The sequence below is a fragment of the Amblyomma maculatum genome, chromosome 5 (genome assembly GCF_055883805.1).
Source record: "Amblyomma maculatum isolate TAMU_Amacu chromosome 5, ASM5588380v1, whole genome shotgun sequence".
Lineage (NCBI taxonomy): Eukaryota > Metazoa > Arthropoda > Arachnida > Ixodida > Ixodidae > Amblyomma > Amblyomma maculatum.
The window spans coordinates 80,171,762-80,191,417 of NC_139348.1; the positions used below are offsets into that span (position 1 = coordinate 80,171,762).

General features: G+C 44.2%; 1 protein-coding gene across 1 annotated transcript in view; it reads left to right on the plus strand.

Moving 5' to 3' along the window:
• Positions 1 to 11,755, plus strand: part of LOC146188575 (putative aminopeptidase PLBD2) — a 33,145-nt gene extending 21,390 nt beyond the window's left edge. The window contains exons 8-12 of the mRNA XM_084603856.1: positions 1,098 to 1,190; positions 2,587 to 2,658; positions 5,761 to 5,913; positions 8,048 to 8,207; positions 10,813 to 11,755. Of these exons, the coding sequence (XP_084459982.1) occupies positions 1,098 to 1,190; positions 2,587 to 2,658; positions 5,761 to 5,913; positions 8,048 to 8,207; positions 10,813 to 11,001 (667 nt within the window). The 3' untranslated portion in view covers positions 11,002 to 11,755. The remainder of the gene's footprint in view (positions 1 to 1,097; positions 1,191 to 2,586; positions 2,659 to 5,760; positions 5,914 to 8,047; positions 8,208 to 10,812) is intronic.
• The last annotated feature ends 7,901 nt before the right edge of the window (positions 11,756 to 19,656 follow it).

Consider the following 19,656-nt stretch of genomic DNA (forward strand, 5'->3'; position numbering starts at 1 on the left):
CCACTCATTTTAACATTTATGGACAAAGCCTTTGCACTGTATCCTTGAGGGCACGGTGTTTGGGCAGATTTGTTGAATTTGCACGTATCTCTGGCGTGCCGTAAAATTAAACCTGTTGCGAATTGTGGAAATTATAAATTAAGAAAATATTTTCACCTGCAATCAGCTTGTATTATTAGAGGGTTTTAGTTCCTAGGATTTCGGTGATTGCATACTTAGAGGAGTAACGGTTGAGACGTGATCATGCGCAGAATGCTATCGAAGAAATAGCTGCAATGTATAGGCATTGTCATAAGCTGTAGTTGCCGTTCAGTGCGGTGTTTGAATTACGATCTCGACTATGGCTCACAAAAGCCTCTATCATCTGGGCTGTCACCTGCAACTGCTCAGAACATAGAAGAAGTGGCCGTGACATAAAAGAAAATCGGTTTGAAGTTTTCTGACAGTTTTGTAGCTTAAAAATTTATTACAGCAATCTGTAACAAATGTACCAAAATAGTTTCACCTGCCAGTATAGTTCACCACTGCCTATTACGGCCGATCCCGGCAGTGATGGCCGCGTTTCGTTCGAGGCAAACCTTAAGGCGCCTTTTTACTGTGCTATGCCAGCGCACGTTAACAACCCCACGTGGTCGAAATTTCCGGAGACTTCCACTACCGCTTCCATCATTGCTGATGCCACTCTTGTTCGTTCAAACCTCTACAATAAACTGACCGCATACGAGTCATTTTCTCCGTCTTTATTTCTCCTATTTAAATGCGAGAAAGATTGCATCACAAAATGCCTTTCAAGAACTTTAGAAAGAGTTAAACATTTGCGTTCATTTTTTTTTCGGATAAGCCAGCCAAAGCTATCAAGAAACGCACCACATTTTCCGAGCATGAGATTTATTAAAGTTCAGATTCCTTGTTAAATGCTAGGCGGCTACGCCTTCCAGTACCATTGTGACGCAAAGCATCCTTCGCCGCAACCGTAGATAGCAGCACTGTTTTTTAGCTTCTTCACAGAGCCAGTACTTGAAGCAGCTGAAAACAGAAAAGAAAAAGCAATACAGATGTAAGCTATATTTGATGAGTTTCTTCGCTCCATTGCCCAGGTACAACAACCAATGGATGGTGCTTGATTACAAGAAATTCCAGCCTGGAAATCAGCTCCCAGATGGCCTTCTTTACGTGCTGGAGCAGCTACCGTAAGTCATCTGTCAAAAATATTATGGTTCGAGTTTGTGCTACACTATTTAATTATTTATTTATTTGCAATACTGCCAGTCTCAGTACGAGACCATAATCAATGCAGTAGAAAGTTAAAGGTAATAAGCAGAAATTCAAAACATAGTTTATTTATTTAATTTGTAATAAATATATTGTATTATTGTTTATTACAATTAATGCAGTAGAAAGTTCGAGATAAGGACGAATGTCAAGCAGAGTAACACTGAGACAGCTCTGGCAATAAATGTTATAGAACTACAAGTATGCAGGTTGCAAACAATAACATAAAAATTCAGAGCAGCGTGGGAAAAGGATTTGCACAGCAGCATTCGTTCATATAAACAAGCATGTTAGTATACGAAGTAATTAACAATAACAAAAAACTCCAATATTGCTAAAACATAGTAACGGGTCCCAGTGGGCAAAGCAGTCATCTATAAAAATAACATGTCATGGAATCGGGCCATAAGTACACGTTGCGTGGTCATCTGGCAGAGGATTGTACTATGAGCACTTTACTCATGTTTTTTTTGGATTAAAATCTTGTGATGAAGGAAGATAATAAGCCCGAAATAGTAATCGATGGATAGATTTCAACCATTGATTGATCGCTAATGGAAAGAAGGAATGTTTCAGGGTGCTGGCTTGACGTGAATATTTACTAAGCGTATGCGCATGGTTGTGCCTGGTTTGCCGCGACAGGGAGAGGGATGCATATTTGGACAAGTTTATAATAAAGTTGTTGTATAGTAGCTAAATTTCAGGCCAGATACTTCAGATCTTGTCTACTTAAAGGAGCCGTACTCCCTTTATGTCTTTTATGTCGCTCGCGATATCTTTGAGTTTGGAGAATTGGAATAGATCCGGGTCGGTATTAATTTCAATATCTCCGCCCAGCAGCAACATCTTCCACAATACCACAATGATACATAACAATTGTTTTAAAATCTATTGGAAGAAAACTTCCTAGAGTGGCTACGAAACAATGAAACAAGACTAAAAAATTAATACATGGAAGCACTGAGGATGTTTCTTCAGATATGTCAGCTGACATGACTTTTTGTTCCCGAAATCAGCGCCGAGTAGATTTTGCTACACTTAACAAGGTGATATAGCAAATGTTACAATCATTTTAAATCTTGGATTAACCCAAGATAAGTAGTAAAGTATATCAAACATCATATTTTGGTGTCAGGAACTATCGTACTAATCAAGACTGATATTTGCTACGCGACAATGTAGACAATATGCTAGCAGGATTTCGAAAACCATCGTGATTACAAGTTGCTTTTGTAATATAGCTTTCGATGTTGAAGAAATAGAGCGAACACGTGAGGAAAGGTAGTTATTTTTTTTCTGTTGGATTACTTGCAGACACTACATCAACGTGACTGATGTTACTCCCGTTCTGAGAGAGAAGACGTACTGGGCTAGTTACAACGTGCCGTAAGTATCACTAACTTTGGCGACACAGTTCTCTTGTCTGTAATCCGTAAAATGCTGATGTGTCTGAGAGCGCTCTCTAAGTGAGGTAATTTTTTTTTACCGCAAATATTATTTATCGGAGCATTATGAACGAACGCACTACTACCATGATTAGAATAGAAACGTTGTACCAATTTCTCTAGCCTCCAAGCAGTTTCGAAATGTTGAGAAGTCATAACGTTCCATTCGTTCATGGGGACATTCAGCCCCTTCCCTAAGAAGTAAAATGTGCTCCGCTAACAGCGTTGTTTGGCCCAAGGAAGTCGTCAGAGAGGAATACGAGGCAGACACAAATGATTGTACGAACGGTTCTTGAGACAATTGAAAATTTTAAAATCTTTTTCCCCTCCACTTCTAGTTTTCTGCCTTTATGATACCTAGGCGCTAGTCCAGGCAACCGCGATACGTTGATTGTTTTATTAGATATATGGCTTGTTTCTATGTAAAAGGTGTTGGCATTGTAAGCAAGCAAAAAAAAAAAAGAACACCAATGGATTCAAGCAAGAAAAAATTCCGCGAAACATGTTTCAAGTATGGTGTGAAACTTGTACAAAAACGGGCAAGGCTCAGTAAAAATCATCATCATCAGCCTGACTATACCCACCGCAGGGTGAATGCTTCTCCCAAATTTCTCCAATTAACCCGGTTCTGTGTTAGCTGCATCCACTTCACCCCTGCGAACATCTTAACCTCATCCGCCCACCTAATTTTCTGCCGCACCCTGTAACGCTTCCCTTCCATTGTAATTGGAATTTCAATGAAAAACAACTAAAAAAAAATCTCTGTGAGCCTTGTGCTACATGGGGCGCGATATACCCTAAAGATCTTATAGAATGCGGTATTTCGGGAAACCCACTCAATGCCACGTACGTGAGCTTTATGGGCGCTTAAAAGTAGTGATGATGTCGACCAGTAGCGAGGCAATTGAATCTTCAAAACAATATAGCTACATTTGTGTTTTGCGGCATTGGTCATTAGCCACGAAAGCTTAGGCTGGATAAAACAAAGAGGTGGGTTTTCCTTGTGCCGAGGTCGTATCTTAGTATTTTCCTTTACGCCTCGTTGTCGAAGTTTAGTATCAACGCTCTTCGACAAAATGGCACGTAACAGACTTAACCCAAATTTAGCGCCCAGCGCAAAAACCAGTGGCGACTAGCCTTGAAAAGAAAATTGTTCACTGGGAAATAATTGATAACATGAAGCCATTCCACTTGAAAGCTCCTATTTAAGCAAGCATGTGACTTGATAATGGTGTCTAGAACTTTCGAAAGGGTGTTATGTGGCGGCGTACAGTGCCCCCATACTGTCAGCGTGTTTCATTTCATAGATTCCGTCAGTGGTTTAATTACGTTTTGGCAGCATCGCCGCATAGTTAAATTTAAAGAAGTCCTTGATAGTGTTTAGTTGCCGCTAAATGTACGAATCCGAAAAAAAAAAACGACAGCTCAGTTTTCATTAACCAAAACGGCAGCTCTCGCAGTGTACTAATTTTCGACAAATTCCTGCCATGCGAAGAGAAGCTACAACCGGCATGCATTGGAGCTTAACGATACAGCTAGTTAAAACGTTACCTGTCACGAAATGTCGGCCAGTCGCCCTCTTTTAGAGCAGCCCGCATCGGCTTTAGGCCCAGAAAAAAGAGATAAGCATGCTTAATAGGTGTATCTATTTGTTAATACATTATTTAACCATGAACAGCTTCCTATATTTTGGACTCTACGGGCGTTGCGCAATAGAGGGAGCATTGCCAAAGCTGACATATTCGCTTTGCGAGTACATTTATTCCACACCGTGGTCTGGGCTATGGGCTGAAGTTCAAGGCAGCCACATAGTGCATGCTGCCGGCTGTATTGCCCTATGTATGCACAGTGACGCGTAAGCCTAATGGAAAGCAACTGTTGTATCCATAGCATAACAAGCGACTTTAAGGACTAATGTGCGGTTACATTTTTGTAGTATATCGTGGAGCTATACTAATTATTTATTACAGTAGTGCTACATTCGGTTTTGTTTTCTGGTTAGAGGCTGCCACAGCAGCTAGGAGTTGACACTGAAATACTGGGCAGTCTGAAATTATCTCTTGAGGAATAATGGAATCAGTGTCTTCTTTGAACATGAACTTTAGGCGGAAAATTAGGAAAAAAAAAATGGCAGAAAATTCTCCGTCATTAACTGTGCTCAGAAAAATGCCAGATTACTGGCTATGAAGAGCATTTTTTTGTGAAGTATTCGTGAGTGCCGTGGTTAGCCGACCAAGGACACTCCTTGCTTGAGAACCTTTTACTTCAAATTCTTCATGAGAATTTCAAATGGCAACAAGATTTAGCGCGTAGCATCATTTATTCAAAGCAAGAAAGGAAAGCAAAAAATATCGCTAGTACACGCCATTTCCAGAGCATGTCGGAATTATTTAAGCCAAGGCATGAACTGTGACAGCATATCTGCTCAGGACCAATGTTGCATCCAGCACTGGCGATGTGTGACAAGCTGGCACACATCAATTATTTCGCTCTTTTGAATGAGGAGCACGACTCTTGTTCGTGTGATCGTTCTTTGATACAGTTTGTTCATTTTTTTAACGTGGTATAGTGTGTTCTCCTGTATATGTTTAGTCTGCCATCTTTCATGTAAATCACGAAATATTTGGGCTAGTCATTGCATCTGCGTTAGGAGTATACTCTCGCTGTCAGCTTAAAAGGATATTGCCTCCGTAAGCGCTGCTATCCAATCCATCCCTGGGCTACTGGATGGTTGTCAAAACTTTCCCTTGCTATTGTAAGGCGAAATAGATAGCAGTATGATTTATTTTTATGTAAGCAAGATATATATTACGAATGCGAAAGGGATGTGCGTATTCAAGGGTTCTTAAAATTAAGCTAGCAGACAGCGACATCCTGTCAGTGCTGATAATTGTCCCCGGCAAGCAACAGGTATTGTCTGTACAAATTTAAGAAATCCCCTTCAAAAATGAGCATACATGTAATTGATTTTGTGTTTATGTTATTGCCTTTTTTACGGTTAATGGTTATCCAAATGTGGTTTATTATTTTTATTTTCATGCAGCTTCTTCGAGTTTATATTCAACGTCAGTGGCTGGTGGCCTATGGTGGAAAAGTACGGCGACTGGTTCACGTTCGACAGGACACCACGAGCGCTCATCTTTAAGCGCGATCACTCCAAAGTGCGAGACACGGACTCCATGATCAACCTCATGAGGTACAGAATGGCCAATATGGCCAGTGGGACCTTCCCTTGCAGAGCATATACCCTGGTTTATTTGCTACACTCCAAAAAATCGCTTCTTGATCTTAAATACAGGGCCCCGAAGGCAGCCGAATGGTTTTAGAGCAATAATAAAGCAGAGAGATTAAAGAAAACTAGATCAATAAAAGTGCGATATACTAGCAGCTCATAAAAATTTTGAGGATGTTGAATATGCAATACCTCGTACCCACAAATACAGCTCTATTTCGCTGAAAGCAGAGGTGAACACATTCGCCATGGCATTGCGAAATAAGGGTGTAGACAAGCCGCATGTGAATGTACTGGAAGATAGATCTATATTGGCTGCACAGCAACCATAGTTCTGCAAAAGTACAGTATTAAATTCCCATAAATAAAGCGGCTAGGCAAGGAGACACGATCTCCCCAGTACCATTCACAGCTTGCTTAGAGGAAGTATTCAGAGATTTGGAATGGGAGCAGTTAGGGATAAGGGTAGATGGAGAATACCTCAGTAATCTGCGATTTGCTGATGACATTGCCTTGCTAAGAAACTCGGGGGATGAACTGCAAATAATGATTGATGACCTAGAAAGGAAAAGTAGAAATGTAGGCTTGAAAATCAATATGCAGAAGACTAAGGTAATGTTCAACAGCCTCGGGAAGGAACAGCAGTTTACATTAGGTAGCGAAATACTGGAAGTAGTAGGCGAATATGTCTACTTAGGACAGGTAGTAACCGCAGATCGGGACCATGAAAAGGAAATAACAAGAAGAATAAGATTGCAGAAGACTATATAATATGCAGAATAATATATAATAATATGCAGAAGACTAAGGTAACGTTCAACAATCTCGGGAAGGAGCCCAAGTTTACACTAAGTAGCAAAGCACTATAAGTGGTTTGGCAAATATGTCTATTTAGGGCATGCAGTAACTGGCGATCCGGGTCATGTAAAGGAAATAAGACAATAAGATTAGGATGGAGTACTCGCAGCTTATGACTAGCAGGTTATCGGTATTGCTGAGGATGAGAATATATATAGGTTGTATCTTACCTGTACTCATCTATCGGGCTAAAACGTGGAGGCTAACAAAAAGCATTCTACTTAATTTGATGACAACACACATAGCTATGGAACGGAAAATAAATGGTAGGTATTACGTTAAGAGATAGGAAGCGTGCAGAGTGGGCCAGAGAAATAACCCGAGTTAATGACACTCAAGTTTAAAACAAGAAGAAGAAATGGGCATGGGGCAGGGCATGTCGTATAAGTCGCCACCGCAGACCGAGGAAAGAAAAAAGAAATAGAACTTCATTTAGGTCCTGGACTGGCAGCTGTGAACATGATATGAGTTGACTGGCACACTTTGCATTATGACACACGCACGCACACACCGCCACAGTGGCGCCCTCTGTGCCTGCGCTGGGTACAGGTAAACATGTTTTCTCTCAATCTGCGCAATCTTTGTCTCGATGAAAGCGCCGTAGGTCACGCTAAACGCAAGTGCCAGTATGTTATTCTAAATGCACTTGAGAACACTGCCAGAGTATCAAGCGTTAGGCCGTCGACGTGGGCAAACGATTCAGCATTATTTTTTTACGATGAGACCCGCAGTTACCGCGGTCATGAAGTAGTTGGAGTCAGGCATGTACGATTTTACTCGGCAAGTGTGAAAGAAAAAGCTGTAGCATGAAGATTTTGCGCAGTAATGGTTGCAACATCTACTGCAGCTTGTGAACTCTCTAGGATAGCCGGGAGAAATGTTTTTAGCTGTAGCGTTAAAGGTGCTGTTCTCTTTGCTCCCTTTTATTCTCTGTGTTCTTTGAACCGCGCGACTGGAAACATTAGTAAAAAGCAGCTCGACAGATACGCAAAGAAAACCGGCTTTTATGCTTTATATTTTGGTGGTGCTATATATTTTGATTATGAAGATCCACAGCATAGGAAAACATTCCGCTCTAAAGGCTGGGGTATGAGGGCACCAAATGCTTTTTTTCGAGCGTTGCATGAAGTTGCCTAGAACTTTAACATTAGGTGATGGTGCTTTTCTGCACGCTATGGTACGTGTCTGTTAGGCATGTCAGCTTACTCCCACATTTTTCTTTGCATACGCCATCTCTAAGGTACAACGACTACAAGAATGACCCACTGTCTCGCTGCAACTGCACTCCTCCGTACAGCGCCGAGAACGCCATCTCTGCACGCAGTGATCTCAACCCGGAAAATGGAACATACCCGTTCCCTGCTCTGGCACGCCGAGCACATGGTGGTACAGATATGAAGGTACGTAGAACCATTCACCTCTATCGATTCCACTTTTATTGGCAGTTTGATTCTTTTCAGCTAGATGATTATATTTATGAACTATTAAAAGATGACGGGCCCTTCATTTCAGTCCTGGCTCCAATCTCAGAATGGACATCAATGTTAGACACACGCGGCATAGACGGGTTAGTAACCTTGCATAGTTCATGGCGTGGGTAAGGCACTGCTCTTGAAGGTTACGAGGCTATCCTTTTTTGCTCCCAGAACTAATGAACTTTCATGCTACTGAAAACTTGCTAACGTTGACACATTTTCCTAATCCATTAATTCCGAGTACATTTAAGAGACTGATCGATACTTTAACTGCACGCAGCCGCATTGCAATTCGAGCATCCGCAAACATATTACAAGTTTCATAGGCAGTCCTTAGCACGTCGAAAACCTGCCAGTTTGAAACAAAAAACACAGAATAAAGCCTCTCTTAGCGTGGGCTTTCTTGCAGCGAAATTCTTGCACCTTCGCGTCAGTTAGCACTGAGTCGATAGGTGCGGAACTGTTTTGGCAAAGCGCCAGGCCTGTGGCACTAAAGAAGAGGCACAACCATCGTAAAAAACACTCTCATGGCAGGCTATCGGTAAAAGCGCGGTAATGTTTTCAACTTATTCCAAGACACTGTGCCCTAACTAACCAGCATAGTTGAGCAAATACTTCTTCGTCGGTGCATGACACTCAGGCAAGCAGAAGGCGGAATTGAAGCTGAAAATAAAAGGCGCATCTTAATGTAACTACACGCTAACTGTATGGCTGTCTTCGGAAGCATGAATGCCGAGTGGGTAACTCGCCTTGGTTATGCTAATCGCAATAAATAAATAATCAAACAATTATTCCAAGCGATCAATCAACAAATTCTTATTTTCATTAAAATATACTGTGGACTAAAAGTTGAAACAGCTGACGAGTTCCGCATCTGTTATAAGCTTTGAAAATTGTATCTAATGAACAGAAAGTTGAAACAGCTGACGAGTTTCGGATCTGTTATAGGCTATGAAAATTGTGACTATTGAACAGGCTCTACAGGCGATTGATTGATATAGGATCAGTGCTAAAAAAAGGAAAACAAATAAACTGGCGATACAAACGATAAAAATAATTCGCAAAATGTTCAATAAGAGCTGGGACAAAAACGGAAGGCTTATGTGAGCATTGGAAATAAATATGGTGGCAAGAGTCTCTGATGAGATAGTCTTGGCAAGAAGCATAAAAAATTTAATATTTTGCTAACTGTAACCCTGAATTATGCACTGAAGAAAATGATTCTTCTTCACAAAAATATGCAGGGTTCAATAACCGCATTTTCTTTCTGTGGTGGAAGGACAGTTCTATTGTACTATATGTATAAGACGAATTGCATCAATCAGTGCCAAATTTAACGAATGTTTCATAACGCAATAATAAACTCTGAGTGTAGAAACTTCTATACAACATCTTATTTCTGATGAAGCACTTTCAGAAATATATTTCGAAGATGTCAATGGAATTCACCGTCAGTGATGTAAACATAGGGCTCTTTGCTGCTGCACGCATGTCACGCCATTTGCGCTGACACAGTGCAGCATGACCGATACCACTGAACCATTGTGCAGCATAACCTTCACCTCACCAGGACCGATACATTTCATGCGTGCCATGACACATATACCGCATAAAAATGCTTATTTGAGGTTGTAAACATGGTCATTCTATGTGAGGTGCTTTGAGAAATGTATTACAAAAAATTATATATAATCCACCATTGCGAAATATTGAGATCCAACAAATTAATCAGATTTGTGAATGTTTAGCCTCCAGGCGTGGACTAAATGGTGCGTTTCATTATGGCTAAATTTTAAAGCATTCACTACAGTCTAGATTTCTAAATGAAAAAATGTCCTTTTACTCTTAAAATTTTTGTCTCTTTCTAAGGTGTCCTTTCTTTGAACTATAGTGTAACACAAAACGAATGTGCACGAATGTCCGCGCATGTAAGCGTATGTCATGCAAATTAAAAATAACAGGAAAGCTGGAAAGCTTGTTTCTAAAACACGGGTAATGATTGGTTTTCTTATGGGCGCCCCCTAGTTGGCGTGTGTCAATCATTGTGTGTAAGCGCGTGTAAATCGAAGAAATCAAACATTTCAAGAGCATTTCAAGCGCAACTCATCTAGAATAGTATGAGTAGGGAAAATATCCCGGTGAAACATAACTTTTAAAACCGTGATCAGAGCATTGAAAGGCTATGCCTTCTCTGCTAATCTAATCCCGACCTGCGTACTATGAACTCTTGATGTCGCTTTTTTCGTCAGTTCAGATTTCCTGATATGTTCTATTTGAAGAAGTTTCTTAACCATTTTTTCTGTAATGCTGTCTCGGCAACAGAAACATAAGTAGGGCACTCTAATTAGGAGACCTATGCGACAAACACTGAGTGGTCTGCACTTGTCAAATATTTCAGCTTTGCATATTTACAGCACCTTGTTTGGCGAGGTTAACTTGTTAAGGGCTGTGAGGCTTGCGAAGGACGATATATAGTTGTGGATGTCACCACATTGAAGTTGAATGTTTCTTGGCTTTTCTTTTCATGCAGCTTACGAACACAACCCTGTTCTCGAAACTAGAGTTCGTGGCCGTAAGCGGGCCTACCTGGGGCCAGCAGCCTCCCTTCCAGTGGAGTACTTCAGGATTCAAGGAGCGCAATGAAGGACACCCGGACGTTTGGAAGTTTACGCCTCTCGTGAACCACTGGGGCTCAGGAAAGCTCAAAACGCAGCCGTGAATCTCCTAGGGCTCGAACGCAGCAGGCTCGAGCTGCGAAACATCAATAATTGCTTTTTTTTTCTCGTTCACACAGTACTATGTTCGCTACTCGTAGTGTTGAGGCGTGGCTTGCTTTAGGTGGAACGAGTCCTGAATGTCCGCCTCATTAATATCAGACAAACTTTACTTCTCGCCTTCAGCACACACGCTGACCTTTTCTCTCGCTAACACGCGGGTATTCACCCAACATTGTAATTTTGTAAATTTGTCGCACTGATTGCAGTAATCAACTATGTAGCAATGCAGGACAGCAGCTTGGGTTTGTTGCTTTTCTGCCCTGAAGTACACAGCAAAGAAACTATACATGGCCACAATACGAAGACACAACGAATCTGACAAGAAGGAACAACCATATATTTTTTTTCATTGGCACCTATGCAACAACCCCTTGCCATGAGGACTAAAACAATCTATTACTCCTTGCCCTGATGCAAAACAGTACGTAGCCTTACTTCGCTTTCCCAAAGTTTAGCATTTGTTTGCATTTTTAGTCTTCTGCATTTGCTTCTATTCGCTCCTCTTCTATTACTTCACCTCGCGTCGGCTTTTCTGATTAATTATTAGTAATTCGCATGGATTGTTATTTCGCCATGCTTCTGATACATAACGGGATTCCGGAATTGTCAAACTGTTGCGTCCAGCTTTATTCATAGAGACAAGTTCATACCCAAATGCAAACGTTTTACGAGAAATAAAACACTTCTTATTCTATACAGCTGTGCAGTTGTCACTTGAATGACATTGCCGAATACGTATATAGACAGCATCACTTTAGTTTTTCTTTAGAAGCCAAAGCTTCAACTATCAAAACTACAAGAGATTTTGAAATTGCCTGGCGTGGTTTACATGTCCGCGCCATAAGCGCCGTCACCGACATTACAGGCGAAACCACATATGCCTCGAATGTTTGTTCAAGTGCATGAAGGCCGCGTAAGTGTTCTCGTAGGTAATAGTAGGTAATGCAGCGGTGACGGGGAGGAGGGGCTCTGCCACATGGCGTTGGCCAATCACGACGTTAAACACGGTGGACTAGACCGTAGACTCCATTGTATGGGTGGCCACGTAATAGCTAAGGAATTATTTGCACTATTGTAGCTATGAATAAATAACTTGACCGCCATGAATCTGAGAGCGACAGAGAAACGGACCAGAAACCGGCAAATGTAAATACTAAGAGCTAATGATCTTAAATATATCTGCTATAATGCACACTGAGATACTTTCGGAGCCCTTAAATCGCAGGGCAGAAACGTTCGGCGTAACGGACTCTGCCATTCATCTTCATCTCAGCGCCCATTTAGGCTTTTGTTGTACAGATCAGAGCAGCGATGTCATCAGCCTGTTACTCGCGAAGTACTCAGCGGGTAGAGTGACCGTGAGCCGGTGAATTCGAACTAAACGTAAATTGAAAGACAGGCGGCACGTTGAGGTTTCCTGAATGAAGCATAATCCCACATGAAAAATTGCCCACGGGCTAATAGCTTATCACAACAAAACGCTTGCGCAAGATAAGCCCTCGTGTGAGCTTTAGTTGCTCTAGTCAGAGAAGCGTGGGCATAAGCCCACGCTTATACCCATTCCAACATCTTTGCCCGTGATTAGTGAGTACCTTGCGTTTACGGCGTCTTCGGATTGAACCCAGCCCTCGGAATGATTATAATGTACAAGACGAAGACGTGCCCACTTGTCAAAACGTGGGCTTGGTTTTCGAACAACTCTTTTTAAGTGATCTTTCATACGGTGCAGCCACTTGTTTCTCTTCTTCTACCCCCGATCAACCATAGTATACCATACGAATAAAAAGCTGTCTGAAAGCGAAGTGAACAAGGTTTCAGGGGACGCACCAGTTCGCAAAGCAATCCAACGTTTCGACAAGGGGACTTGTTTTTGTCTCGGCAGCGCGATGATCACTGGCATGGCTTATATACGCTTTTGCATCTGAAAGATGAAACCGAGGGAGCGAGGAGGTCAGAGAGGAGCAGGACAAAGTGTGAAAGAAGGTTTTCTTGCGTATGAATTTCTATGATCGTAGAACCGGTGTTTCGTTATCTCAAACAGAAAATAAGCAGTTGGCAGCTACAGGGAAAGCTCCAAAGCAAGCTAGATCAAGAGTCATCATCTGAAGCGGGTTCAATGCTGATAGCCGCTTCTTGTAAGAGGACAGGGATGAGAAAGGGACTTGATAAGTAACTGCATCGAGATAGTTGAAAAGAGTTTTCCAGAAGAGGTTAACTATCAGCATAGGCTGAGAATATTAGACAAAAAAGAATAAAATGAGGAGGGGAGGACAGTTGAATAAAAATATCAAAATAATAAATCAGAGTAAGCCACACCTGCCATGAGGGACATCAGAATAAGAGGGCTCAAAGGAGAACCAGGGTAAACGAATAAATTGTACAGTTCAGACTGGATGACACTGTCTTCCTGACTAATTGTGGTGTAGAGGCCCTAATAGAAATTATTATTGAAGCTAGAAGCTTCGCTACGAGCGTCGAAGTCGAGCTTTGCGTATGCCGTATGCCCCGAACGAGTAACGTCACAGCCAAGGCCAGCTGCGCAGTCCCTCGTCAAGCTCTGTCGGCGTTGCCTAGCAACGATTAGGAGGTGTGCGACAGCTCTTCATTAAAAAAAAAAATACTCTCCATCCGGGAATTGAACCTCCATCCCTTGGATCCCCACCCGAACTCTTTACCGCTGTGGCACGCCCCGGGCCGTGGAACTATTTTCTTTTTTTTTTTTCTTTATTGCCGACTTGGACATTCAAAACAAGACGATGAACAATAAAACGTGCCAGCACACTTTCGCGTGACACGGCGGGTTAAAACTTTTTCAGTTTTACCAAACTGTCAAGCACATGAATTCATTGTGGCTGCTCTGGGAGTGTCATATGCACTTCCCTGAACCGCACAACACTGTGTATGAAATGTTCTCGTACAGGATTGACTTGTATATCTGCATTGTTAAACTGCATTCTGGTTTTCCGCAGCTCAGCAATGGCTGAGAGCTTATAGTAAATAGTCTGTGTACAGAACCCTTTCTGCACACAGACTATTTACTAAGCTCTCAGCCGTTGCTGAGCTGCACAACAGAAAACACACCTAAAACGCAGCCAACAATAAAGACCGTGTCACCAGCGGAAACCAGTTAGGTTGAAACTCATTTTATTCATAAATGTCCTTCAGGTGCAGCGGAATTTCGCGAGTGACAGATATTGCGATTGGCGCGCAATTTGAAAGTACCAAAGAATAAAATAGTTGAGTTACTGAATTAGGGTGAGGTTAAGGATGTGATGTCACCCATCTGCCGTCAGCTATGAGGACCCAGCAGGAACGAGTACGCTCCAACGGCGCCGGGCGGCGCTTCTTGCCTTTCGCGAGTGACAGATGTTGCGCCTTTCCTTTTCTGTAAACGAATTAATGAACGCCGGTGAACTTACACGCGCTCGAAATGGAAGCCAAGGAGAGTTTAGCTACTGGCGAACGGCGCAGAAGGCTGGGGAAATTAACTTCTGATCCCGAGGCAGTCACTGCTTTTCGCTAAGTATATCCAGCAATAGCAGAGCTAAGCCATCTATCATTTTTCGAAAGGGAAATTACAATCTCTCAAATATATTTTCAAGAAAACATTCTTTCCCTCCTTGCCGTCCACCCCTCCCTTCCTCGCTGTTCTAATTCGGAATCAAAATGGTAAATAAACCCCGCCAGTGCGAACTGAGGTTCTCCATTCACCCTTGTTCAGTTCTCGTCTACAGTGCGCAAACATCTTAAAACTGATTTATTTATAGGAAGGGAAAGGCGCGGTAACTGTCTCACTTGTTTTTCTGTGGACACCGCAACCGCGCCGTAAGGGAAGGGAGGAAGATGGGAGTCAAGGGGGAAAGAGAGAAAGAGGAGCCGTAGTGGAGGGCTACGGAGTAATTTCGACCACCTGGGGATCTTCAAAGTGCGCTGACAACGCACAGCACACGATGCCTCTTCGTTTCACCTCCATCGAAACGCAGCCGCCGAGGTCGGGTTCGAACCCGGGTACTCCGGCACAGTAGTCGGGCGTCTTACCACTGCACCACCCCGGCGGGGCGCGCAAACATCTTACTTTTATTCTAACAATGGAGAGGTGGGGAAGGGTGGCTGTTCGTGGCCCTACGGGGCTGAGACTGGCAGGTAAACGCCGCTTGCGGCGGGGGCTGGCCTGCCACCGAATTTTTATATGTTGTAGACCGACATCGCACCCGCCACCGCTACGATGGTGGACGACGGCTGTTGGGACGCGCGCCTTTCTCTCCCCGTTCTTTCTTTCTTTTCTACTTTCTCTCTTCTGTCCGCACGAGGCAGCGAAGATGGCTCAGCTACAGAGCCAGTAGCAGGCCCGTGCATTTTCCTTCCTTCTTCCTATAGCCACAATTAAAACTTTCATTCTAACCTGCTGTCTAGGCAGCTATTTGCCCCATTCAATGACGTGGTCACCGCACAGACACTACTAGTATTATTTATAGGTTGAATTATGTCAAAAAAGGACAACCGGAGACTGCCTGAAATTGTTAACAAGGTTTCGTCCTTTCCTAAAGAATTCATAATTTCTCTTTTGATTCCTTTCTTCTATTCGAGTAGAATGCTAAGCATGAAGAGCAACAATGGCTGCCGTTGCTTAGAGTTTGATATTCTGAGTGACATACTGTTCTATTAGCCATTTTTGTTGCGTATTTACTGCTACGTGATGTGTGCTTGTAATAAACGTACTTCAGGACGTGTTCTTGTGCGATGTCGCTTGTAAAACAATGACGTGTAGCAATGTTCTTTAAAAGATTTAGGTGACACTTAAAAAAAGATACGCTTCTAAGGGCGTGTCGCAACGGCGCTACTATTTTGCTTATGTGTCCCCGAGACAGATCGCGGTTAGCCTGCATGCTACTTGTTACTGACCGAGGCCTATTAGTTCACACATATTCATTAATATGTTGTCATAACCTACCACATTCCATAGAATTTCCACCGCTACAGATAAACACCTCCACTTTACTTGTGCTGCAGAAACGTGTTCGCGTGGATTAAAGGTAACGCGTCTGACTGCAGATCCCAGTGTGCTGGTTTAGAATCTAATCTGCTGCCGACTCCCGCTCCGTTTCCAATTTGGTCATCTTATTGGTCTTTATCGCTGCAGAGCCCAATGACTCCTGCCAAATACCATCTACCGGTCATGCTGCTCATGAGTTTCGCTAACAACGCTTTACTTAAAAGCAGGACCTAACCATGCCGAGTTATTGAAGTGTGCCTACATCAGCTTAGGTGCCACATTCGTGCTTGCCACCTATGACATTAATATGAACACATTGTTTCACACAGCGTTCTCTGCTTTAGTCTAGCGCCACGAAACAAAGTTATCGGAACTAGCACAGATTTGAGTCGGTCCCGACAGAAATCAACCGGGCGTATAGCACATCTTCACGATGTAAACATTGGCAGGATTGAAACGGGCCTGTAGTTCTTTAGCCCATTTTTGTCTGAATGTTTATATGTTAAAGTGACTTTATCATCTTTCAAACATGAGAAGTTTCCTATTGCTATAAGCAAGTTAAATATATTGCCGCGAGCGATTAAAATCTTAGTTGTTTTTCGACAACTGTTGACATGCAACCTTATCATTGTAGTCCTAGAGTACGGATCAATTCTGTTTACCTTGCTTGTCCATGCTCACAGTCGCGAGATGCTGCTTTATCATTGTTTTTGTCGCGAAAGATGCGCCCAGATGTATATCGAACACTCCGGCCATTCGCAAGTGCTACTGCAATGTTCCAGGATATGCGAATCATCGTTCGTGGTATTACCTAGATGTTGCCTCGCCTATAAATTGAGCGTTTGTCGGTGTGACAGAGTTAATAATTCGACGACCAGCGACCACGTTTCCTGCTACCGCTGCCGCCGAGGCGTTCAGTTATTTTGAGGGCACAAGTCAGGCCAATAAAGGGTTGATTTCCGTACTGCTCCGCCTGTGTGTTATTTTTTGTAGCGTTAGCTACACTGGGCGAGGTTGAGCAGTTTCGCGTGGCTCCCGGAGAGCCGTGCTGCGCAAGCGCGAGGAGCAGTTACGTCAAACGGCACGCAATTGGCGCGTCGGAGCCGCGCTGGTCTCCACCACCGCCGCGATGGCTGGTCTGCGCAATCCAGACCCAAAACTTCCGGAGGCGGCTCCACGTTTTTTGCCTACGTCACGGGGCGTGGCCACCGCTCCGAATGGAACCGTTTTGCTGGCTGGCGCAGGAACCCCGGCGAGTTGGTTCGCTTTGAGAGGGAACCGCTATGCACTCGCTGTGACGCCTCATGCCCGGTAATCCACGCAGAAGCGGACTGAACCATCTTTTTTTTGAACGAGAACCACAGGTGAGGACCAAGAGCTCGTGGATGGCCGGATGACATTTCGAGCAAGCATGTCAGCAACTTGCTCCTCAATGACTGAGTTCTGCTGCTGAAACGCGATACGGCCGTCGTCGAACAATAGCAGAGCCGTCCGTCTCTATGCGATGAGAGGTGACGGAGGTCTTCCCAACGCTGAGGCGCACACATCAAAAGACTCTCGGTGCCGCAAGAGGACGTCTAAGAGAGCTGTGGACTGCTCGGATGTAAGGTCAGGGCTGATGGCGGTTGCGAGCGCAGAGGATGTCGGAAATGGAGGCTTGGCAGCAGGCGGTGGTGCGCTGGAAAGTGTGTTGAGGGGAACGGGATCGCAGTCAAAAATAAACCCAAGTGTGGCTCCTCTGGACAGTAAGAATGGCTGGAGAGTTGCATTGAGGGCCGCAACCACCGCGCAACCACGGGTGAAGGAGGTGAGGTCCGAGGCAAGAGCTAGGCCGTCGGAGGTCCACCGAGGAGCGGGCATAACGAAGGCCTCGCCATCGAAAGGGTAGTCCAATGCCACGATGATCAGCTGCTCGCGTCCTGGGGGCAAACGAAATCAACTGCTGCGGACACGTGTGGGGGTGAACAATCAGAAGTCGGTAATATATCGGGGTCCGCAAGATGAATAAGGCGCTCATGGCAAGAGATGAGGGCGGACGCCGACGATAAGAAATCCCACCCCAAGATCATGAGGTGAACGCACGTGGGGAGCACAGTAAATTCAATATGATGCCGCTGGTTATCGATGAGGACATGTGCTGTGCATTGGCCGGTGGGTTTCATAAGAGTTTCATTAGCTCCACGAAGTGGCGGACCGATGTATGGTGTTAGAACTTTGCGCAGATAAGAACACAGAGAGAAATGCATGACGGAATAAGCGGCGCAGGTGTCGATGAGGGCCTCAACGTACAATCCTTCAACAATCACTACTAACATATTCGACGGTCGCCCAGGAGGAATTGTAGATTTCGAACTCGAAGCAGCTTTCCCTCCAAAAACTGCTTCGGTTAGTTTTCCGTTATAGGTTGGAAGGGTTGCAAAGCAGGACGAAGCGGTGACGTGCGGCGAAAAGGCGAAGGGGATCGGCGTCGGGAAGGACGCGAGAGCCGTGAAACATCGGTGGAATTCGGAGGAGAGGAAGAACGCCGGTAAAAGTCTGAGTAGGGCAGTATAGAATCATCAGGCTGGCGCACGCGGGCACGTTCAAAGGGAGCATAACCCCGTTGCTCGTCTTGCTGGCGGCGGCGACAGACACGGGCAATGTGTCCACGTATCCCACAATAGTAGCACACAGGGCGGGAGGGGCGCCAGGCTGTAACAGGACGGTGCAGTGTAGGTTATGGTGCCATGGCAGCGACATGACCGCACACGGGCACCGAACAAGTCGTGGAAGGCGGGGTGGGTTGACGTGAAGCAATCTTGGCATAGGTTGGCAAGGGAAGTTGGGAGGCGATGGGAGGCGGCGAGGTTGGTTGGGAGGCAACGGGAGGTGGGGCAGGTGCCACAGTGTAGTTGAAATTCGTGAGTTCATGTTTGATGATGCTGCGCAAATTCACCGTTGCTGGCGGAAGAGTTGGAGATACAGCAGAGGGGTTGGTGGGGTCGTAGAGCTCCTCTCGGATTATGGTGAGTATTAGGGACCGCAAATTTCCATCTATGAGGGAGCCGCCATCACAGGGGTCTTGCATGAGGCGGCACGACTGTAGCTGGTCCAGACGTTGACATATGGATGTGATATCAGACACGGACGACGGATGTTAACCACGAAAGCATTGAAAGCAGCAGTACTAATGCCCTTAATTAAGTGGCGAACACGCTCAGATTCAGGCACAGCAGCGTCGACACGGCGACAAAGGGCCAGAACGCCCTACTGAAAAAATCCGCATATATGGAATCCGTATTTTCCGTTCATACGCAATTATTGGAATACGGAACTCTGTATGATACAGAAATCGTACGGAATTCCGCATGGTACAGAAATCGTACGGAACTCCGTTGATACAGAAATCATACAGATTTCGTACGATACAGAAATGGTACGGACTTCGTATGATACGGAGTTTATACGACTGCGCGTAGATAGAAATATGGTTCTACATGTTTTGCAGCATGACACTCTAGTGACAGGGATTCGACTGCTCCCAACACTGCGCCGCTCGCTCATCAGGCACCCGAGATGTTTTGCATTTGCTGCCCCATTGAGCAGTACAGCTAGAGCGAGTTTT